We start from the raw sequence: 8,730 nt of genomic DNA, 5'->3' as shown, positions 1-8,730 counted from the left end.
ACCATATTGCTGCTGAGGAGGATGAAAACCCTGCTGCTGAATTTGATTGTTGTATCCCTATGGCCTTTGGTAAGGCACCATATTATTGTGAGGTCGCATACCTCCCATATTTCCATTATTGAGTTGTGGCTGCACTGGCCTGTATGGCTGATTCTGTTGGCCCCAATTCTGATCACCCTGTCTCTGGCCCCCATAATTAGACACATAATTCATGTCCTTAGGGTAATGATGATGATCACTTTCTGCATTCCATTGGTTACAAATTGGCTGACTAATGCAAGATGTGCATAAGCCCCATTGGTAGTATCAACAATGTGTACCTGCTGCTTCTGCCCTGACTCTTCCACTTTTTGGTATACTCATCTGTGTCATTAATGTGGCCATATTTTCAGCAAGAGTGCTGGATAGATCTAAGGGCACTGAGTGAACTACTGGAGTGATAGGTGCATTCCTGGTTGTCCACCCCAAATTCTGTGCCATCTTGTCAAGTAGGCTTTGGCTTTCTCTCCATGTTTTGCTCAAGAATGCTCCACCAGCTGAAGCATCAACATTAGCCTTTACGCTATCTGTCAAACCCATCCAACATCTGATCTGGAATACCGTGGTGCGGACATATAACCAACATCCCTTTTAATCGTTCCCACGTTTCTTGCAGTGTCTCCATTGATTTCTGTTTGAAGCTCAAAATTTCATCAATTTGCTGAGCAGTCTTGTTGGGTAGATGAAACTTATTCACGAATTGCTTGACTAACTCCTCCTAAGTCATGATGGAGTTAATGGGGATCGAATTTAGCCAAGTATGGGTAGCTCCTGTCACTGAGAATGGAAACAACAACTTTATTCCTTCCTGAGTTACGTTAGGCTAGCTTTGAGTTTTGTAGATCGACAGGAAATTTTTCAAGTGCTATTGAGGATCTTCAATGTATGACCCCGAAAATAGTCCCTTGTTTTGCAACAAGTACAACATGATATTCGTGATTTGAAAAGATTCTGCCTGTATCTACGGTACTAATATCGCCGTGGACAAATTCTCTGCTGTGGGTTGTGCCCAGTCATATAGAGCAGCCTCTGGCACAAGAGGTGCCACTGGTGCTACTGGCGCAACTGGGTCTAACACGTTATCCCCCGTATCTGGTTCGAGTTGTTCAGTTGATTGTGGTTGTTTGTTTTTCCGGTTGGCCCGATTCAAAGCCTTGAAAACTTTCCTGGGATCTGATAATACTTCAAATACTTCACCAGTTCTCGATGAGTTTCTAGGCATGCACCTGTACAACCAAGTCAACAAATGTTAAAATTTCAATGTATAGATTGAAAATAAAGAAAACTGACAACACTAAGAATTTTTGTATTTCTTTCAACTGTAATTGATAACACCGTTAATTCCCCGGCAACGGCGTCAAAATTTGATCACGCCCAACTATGCCTTATAAAAAGGACAAAACGGTCGCTGCAAATATAATCCGAGTATTTAGCCCAGAGTCGAATCCTCAGGGAATTAACCTACCAATTACTTTTGTTAGACTCACTAAATTCTTCGTAATCAACTTCCCAGTTATTTTGAATAATAAGTGGTGATGTTTTAACTAACTATAACTGAATGACGTTAAATAAACTAACAGCTAACTATGATTGAGTTGTAAGCAAATAAGAGAAAGATTTAAGGTTATGATTTCCCCTATTGATGGAATCCCTTCCTGTTATGTTTCGCATAGAATTGCCTAATTGTCTCTATCGATCATAAGCACTCTTACTACCGTAAATCTCTCCCGAGTAATTATGACAATTTACTAGACGCACCCTCCCGAGTTACGCTAGCTGACTTTTATTACGGCTCACTTTTGATCGCATCCAAGGTTTCGTTATCCCTAATCCCACCTTTAAACCCTCGGTTATTGATCACTCATATACTTTCGGAGTGGTATTGTTCAACAATTACCTAAATATGCACTCTCTCCCGAGTAATACATACTAAATAGGCACAACTAATTGAGGATCCTATCAATTAACTACAACAAGAACGTAGTTGAACAAATAGAGATTAAACCGGGCAAACTATATTAACATAACGCGAAGTTCATTCTTCAACAGGTTCCATCAAAACCCTAGACTAAATATTTAGCTACTCATAATCGTATTCATACTAACAACAACAAAATTCATTATAAATGGTAAATATAAAAGGAAGAAAGGAAGAATTCGATGTCGAATTATCCTCCTTGCCTCTTGCTTCTCCTTGCCTTCAACTAAGCTGTAAAAACCTTGATAATGTCCCTTTGGGTGAGCTGGACCTCTTATAGGTTAAGTGGAATTACCCCTGCACTTCCAAGTTTACCCTTGAAAATTATATAATCCGAACTGGACTAGCTCGGCCGCGCATATAACATAGTATTCTGTCTCGAGTTCCTGGGCTAGCGCGGTCGCGCTAGTGGGTGCGCTAATGGCCGTGCTAAGCTGGGTCATCATTTTAGCTTTTCTTTTCTCTCTTCTTTCACAGTACTCAGCTCAGAGGGGCTTCCCTTGCTTCAATTTAGCTCCAAACACTGTCCTAAGTACTCATAAGTGTAACTTGCTCCTGCAAAACATGAAATTCACAATTAGAGCCAATTTATCGTCATTTAACTATCCTAGAACAGTGAAACATAGTTAAGTTAGGGTATAAACATTCGACAAATTACATGAATCTAGCCTATTATCAGTCGGCAAAACACAAGAGAGATGCTTTGTATATAAGTTAACAAGCGTTAGATATTAGTGACGTGTTTTAAACTCGTGAGGTCCTAGGCCTTGAGTAGGCAATATCACTAGAGGACTGGAATGTTACAAATGATATTAGAGCCACTCTTGCGTCAGCCTTGCCGATGGTGGATCAGAGTTCACTGAGTTTTGGTAAATCTCGATTAGGCGGGGCAAACCTCAATTCCGAGTTTAGGCGAATCCCATGCGATGGGGCAAATCTCAGCAAGGACACTGAGTCCATAAGAGGGGGTGTATATATGTAACACCCCAGACTTTAGACAGAATGTCACATCAACAAAACACAAGAGGCATACTGGGTATATAAATTAACAAGCGATTAGATCCTAGGAACACATTTTAAACCTATCAACAGTGGACTGAGCTGTACATGCGCCCATTCTCTTTGTACATAAACTGGAGAAGCCAGAGGTAAATGCCTAGTGCGCTATATTAATAGTACTAGTATTCTGATTTCTGTGAAGTGACCAGATGTTTCTGAATTCTGCCTCTTGTGAAGATCTAAGGCTTAGCTTCCCTGATGCAGTTGGAAGACTGTAAAAGGTAATATAGGCACAGCTAATTGATTGTTGTATCATGTCTTATTAATATTTCTAGATTTTTGGCCGCACTCACTCCACTTTTGTCCTCTGCCACATTTACTAAAATGACCATTGATTTCTCTTGTTACTCATTAAATTCCAACAGATAGATGATGGAATTTGGCTTCTCTTTGATCAATTAAATTAACCAGTGCGCTGGTACTTACTTGTACAGTTTTCTTCAGCAACGCCTGTCTTCTTTTCTTTCTTATAAGTGGCAGTTTTGTTTAGCAAGAAGAGACTTTTGTTGGTTCACATTTTTATATAATAGTCATTATCTACAGTAGAAGCATTAATCCACAAGGATGGATCCGAATCAACAGTCTTCTTATGCAGTAAATGTATAGTCGTACACAAAGCAAAAGGGAGAAAAGCAAAAGCAAAGAAGGAAGCAGGGGGTGGAGCATAAGAAAAGCAAAAGAAGATGTCTTTCTCAAACACAGATCCCAATGGAATGCAGGAACGATGCCCGGCATTCCTTGCTGGAACTCATTCTTTTTGTTTACAGGGACTCCCTTTGTTCTCCTTGGTAATCTTTTCAGTGTGATATATATGTGTATATATACTCACATCACACACACAAAGCCCAACCATTAAGTTGTGTCTAAGACTTTGTTTTTAGGTTTATGGTTAGATTTTGTTCTACCTAGTGAGTCTGCAACTAGAAAACAAAAGTAGAAAATGAGTCTCAAATGGAGGGAACAAAAGAAAGGGTGGAGTATGATTAATTTATTTGTCTCCCAATGATTGACTTGCCTTGCTCTAAGAGAAACTCGAATCTTTTTATATGTGTCAGGATATTTCAATTCCATAGCAACAAAGATGAAGTCTTTGAGTAATGATGACAATAGCACCAACACTAACAGCAACAGCCACTGGCTTGGTTTTTCACTTTCCCCTCACATAAACAGCTTAGAGGGTCCTTCTCCTGATCAACATCACACTCAACCTTGCTCTAGTGATGTTCCAAGTTCAGTCCCCATTAGATTTTCTCCAATCCCTCTCACCTATCCAGGCATGTTCTATAATACTGAAGGTGACAATGCAGCCTTTCTCTCTTCATATTCTGTGATGCCTCTCAAGTCTGATGGTTCATTATGTATTATGAAAGCATTCAACAGGTCACAACAACCACAAGGTTATTTTCAGCTCAATACTTGTCCTGCTTTTAAATGGGGTCCTTTTTTTGTTTTGTACTTTGGGATTCTTACTTTTTTCATGGAATATCCTTTTGTTTTGAAGGTATGGCAAGTTCAACACCAAAACTGGAGGACTTCTTTGGTGATGCATCAATAGGGACCCATCACTATGAAGATTGTAACAGAGGAGGTATGGCTCACAGCTTAGACAACAACATTTACTACAACCAACACCAAGAAAATGAAACCTCCAACAGCCAAGATTTCTTAAACCATTTTCAAGACAACTCTAGACAGCAACAACAACAACATTACCCTGATTTCTCAGCATTTCTAGGGCATGAACTATATCACCCTACTGAGCAGGGGAAAACAGAGTGCAATCCTCACGTTCCGACAATGCCAGTTGATGAAATGTCTGGAATGAATAACTGGGTGTCAAGAAACTATCAGAATCCAAATGCGCATGCATTGGAGCAGAATATGATAGGATGCATGGCTGATAATGGTGGTGAATCTGGATCAAGTGGTGCAATGACATATGGAGATTTTAAGTCACTTAGCTTATCAATGAGCCCTGGCTCTCAATCCAGTTGTGTCACTGGAACACAACAAATCTCGCCAACTGTCGCGGATTGTATTGCTATGGAAACAAAGAAAAGAGGGCCTGCGAAGGTGGAAAATCAAAAGCAAATTGTTCATAGGAAATCCATTGATACATTTGGCCAAAGAACCTCACAGTATCGAGGCGTCACTAGGTTAGATCTTCACTTTTATCCTATTTGTTGTTTCTTTTTTCCTTCTGATGGCATTTAATTTGTAATAGGTGCTTATATGTTTTTTCTACTAAAAAAGAGCAGACACCATGATTTTATTTGTTATATTTCATTTGAATTAGGCATAGATGGACTGGTAGATACGAAGCTCATCTATGGGACAACAGTTGTAAGAAAGAAGGGCAGAGCAGGAAAGGAAGGCAAGGTTAGTTTCAAACATATTTTTTTTTAATGGATTTACCTTTTTCAACTTCTGAGCAGTTGTCTATGTACTAATACAAAAATGCTCCATTTTTTACCTTCTTCATGATTATCGCTGGGGATGCATGTTGGTTCTTTCAGTCTATCTAGGTAAATCTTGATTTAGGTTTCTGTATACATTGTATATTTCAGTGAAATGATTGAGCCATGAGTGTATATGTCTATCTTGTTGTTAACCAAATGATCATAAATATAATAAATTTAGGTGGGTATGACATGGAAGAAAAAGCTGCAAGATCATATGATTTGGCAGCACTGAAGTATTGGGGACCCTCCACACATATAAATTTCCCGGTATGCAGTAGTATATTGATTATTTATCAACTGTATTTTGTTCGTTTATGCTGTCATTTAAGTTTTTAAAACCTCTAACGCAGTTGGAAAATTATCAACAAGAGCTTGAAGAAATGAAAAACATGACACGACAAGAATATGTAGCTAACTTAAGAAGGTAGGTATCGTTGCTGTTTCAATTTATGTGTTAAAATCCATTTTTATCTTTTCTTGATTTCGTTTTCCTTTCCTGTACTTAAATCAGTATTCATTTGATTTGTCCAAATATTTGCAGAAAAAGTAGTGGTTTTTCAAGAGGAGCTTCAATGTATCGAGGGGTGACAAGGTTTGATACTCACTACAATTTCAGTAGGCAACTTTAATATTGAAATGAAGTTATACTGTTACTAAAATTGAAAATCGCCCTTTTCTGGTTTTCGCTTTAGCAGACACCATCAGCACGGAAGATGGCAAGCTCGTATAGGCCGAGTGGCTGGGAACAAGGACCTTTATCTGGGGACATTTAGTGAGTAAATTTTACCATTAACTTGCTCTGTGATTCCATTTTTCATCTCAGATATGTATTTTGTTTTGTAAAGTGTGCACATAGATTCAACTAAACATCTTAATAAGGAGTGTTCCTTATTATTAAGGCAAAGTTTCTTTTATCTTTGAGCCCGTTTGGATTGGCTTAAAAAAATGGCTTGTGCTTAAAAGCAACTTTTAAGTGCTAGAACTTGTTTTATAAACAAGCTTTTATCTGTTTGGATAAAAGTGCTGAAACTTAAAAAAATTATTGAAGTGTTTGATAAATAAGTGTTGATAATCACTTTTTTCTGTTAAAAAGACAAAAATATCGCATAAAACAAATCAAGAACCTATATCTTCCTCTGGCTTATTATGTAACAATCTGCCAAACCTCGATTTTTATAAGCTGATCATGACCAAACATAAAACTTGCAAAAAGATTGTTACCATATAGTTTTTAAATATAAAGCCTTAAAACTATGTTTGGGAGTAGTTGAATGTTTTAGGATGAAGAACAAGAAAAGTTTGGGAAAGAAGAACAGAAAGTGTCAAGATGAAGGAGAAGAACAAACTTACCTTCGAAGATGAAGGAGAAGAAGAGGAAAGAAGATGAACTGAAAGTGGGAGTAGTTGAATGTTTTAGGATTTATTTGATGAGGGTAGTTTTGGGATTAGTAAAAGTTATAAGGGACAAGTAATTTTGTTGGTCAAAATAAGATGGCTTTTAAGCCAAAAATGGAGAAGTTAGGATATCCTAACTTGTGGCTTTTAGCTTTTTTTAAGTCTTTTTTAACTTTTTTTAAGCTGTTTTCTTTTTTGCCAAACACTCCAAACATTTAAAAATGGCTTAAAAGCTAGATTGAAGTCTTAACCTTGGTAATAAGGCTGATCACGAGGCAACAAGAGCATGTAGAGAACTTTTTGTCAGCAAGGCTGGATTTTACTCATAAGGCTGTTTTTTTTAATGGGAATCTTTCACTTTTTACTGCCTAATCTAAAGTCTAAATATGGTTCTCTCTCTTTCTGCTGTTTTTCCTCCCTTATCTTTGTCTTTTTATACACTTTCCCTGTATGAGAACTGCTCCTATATATACTTGGCTGACTTTTCAGCAGAGCTGTCTCTGATTCAATCTCATTGGATCAAGTATTTAATTTATATACAGTGACACCATAAATCTTTATACTATCATGTATTTTAAACTATTGCAAAATGTTATCTGCCTTATATATCAAGTTACTAATCTCACTTTTTAAGAACGGTTGAGTGTCATTTAGGTGGTATGATAGTCTTTTTACACTATCAGATTATAGAAATTATTAAACTCTTGGATCAATTTTGCGGATAGGTACCCAAGAAGAAGCTGCAGAGGCCTATGACATTGCTGCAATTAAATTTCGAGGTGTAAATGCTGTGACAAACTTTGACATATCAAGGTATGACGTGGAGCGTATAATGGAAAGTAACACCCTTCTAGCTGGGGAATTGGCTAGGAGGAAAAAAGACACAGAAACAAGCAAAGTAATCTCCAATCAAATCGTTGCAAATCAAAACCACATCCAGAATAAAAAGGAAAGTGGAAATGTAGTAGATTGGACAATGACACTTCATCAGTCTTCCGCAGTTGGAGTTGATACAAATACAATGAGACCTACACTACAAGAGGGGGATGAATCTGCACGAATCAATACTCACTTGTCAAATGCTTCTTCTCTAGTAACTAGCCTGGGCAGCTCTCGAGAAGGCAGCCCTGCAAAAAACAATAGCCATTCCATGCATTTTGCGATGCCTCAGTCAGCACCAAAGCTAATCACTAGTCCAGCAACTAATATTACCTCTTGGATCTCATCAGCCCAATTGAGGCCTAACGTCCCAGTTTTTGCCGCATGGACAGATGCTTAGTTGTTCACATTATCCAAATTTCTGGAAGTAGGAGGAAACGAATCTAATTTAATGTATCTTTTTTTTTGTTTCTAAATGCAAGTTGATGATAGTCTTGGTGGGAGTAGAAAATAGTTCCAAAAAAGCACAATTTGCCAACTTCTAGCTCTGAATGGATGAATCAATGGAGAGATACTTTAGTGAAATTAATGATGAGTTGAAATTGTGTGCAATGGTTGACTACTTAAAAAGGTTCAATTGATAATTAGAGTTTATTCTGTTTGCGGTCCTATCAAGTACAAAAACAGCTCAATATGTTGCCAATAATGCAAAAGATGATCTTTAGCTTTAACTTTTGACGCCTTGACCGTAATCGGGACGCTGTCTTTTCTCCATATAGTTCCAATATTTCCTCCTAAAACATGATTACAAGATTTCTTTCTTTCATGAGCTTTCTCTAAAGGTGATGAACTATGCCAGCCTATTTTTCAAAAAGGTACGAAGGAGGAAAGTAGATTACCAATCAGGACTTTTGCTGG

At 37.8% G+C, this 8,730-nt stretch overlaps 1 protein-coding gene across 4 annotated transcripts; it reads left to right on the top strand.

Annotated features, from left to right (window-relative positions):
* Positions 1–3,191: 3,191 nt before the first annotated feature.
* On the top strand, positions 3,192–8,407 carry LOC104220762 (AP2-like ethylene-responsive transcription factor ANT). 4 transcript variants are annotated; one of them, XM_070168111.1, is made up of 11 exons: positions 3,192–3,297; positions 3,672–3,864; positions 4,132–4,473; positions 4,578–5,232; positions 5,373–5,455; positions 5,593–5,601; positions 5,717–5,805; positions 5,889–5,962; positions 6,080–6,130; positions 6,234–6,310; positions 7,659–8,407. In XM_070168111.1, the coding sequence occupies exons 2-11, from the start codon at positions 3,675–3,677 to the stop codon at positions 8,210–8,212; spliced, it is 2,124 nt and encodes a 707-aa protein (XP_070024212.1). In that variant the 5' UTR covers positions 3,192–3,297; positions 3,672–3,674; the 3' UTR covers positions 8,213–8,407. The 4 variants fall into 4 exon arrangements, with proteins under 4 accessions (XP_070024212.1, XP_070024213.1, XP_009769995.1 ...); XM_070168112.1 differs by having other exon boundaries at positions 3,659–3,864; XM_009771693.2 differs by having other exon boundaries at positions 3,620–3,864.
* Positions 8,408–8,730: the final 323 nt, after the last annotated feature.

This window comes from Nicotiana sylvestris, chromosome 2 (assembly GCF_000393655.2).
Source record: "Nicotiana sylvestris chromosome 2, ASM39365v2, whole genome shotgun sequence".
Classification (NCBI taxonomy): domain Eukaryota; kingdom Viridiplantae; phylum Streptophyta; class Magnoliopsida; order Solanales; family Solanaceae; genus Nicotiana; species Nicotiana sylvestris.
Note: the sequence above shows the minus strand (reverse complement) of the source record. Positions and strands in the feature narration are given on the sequence as shown.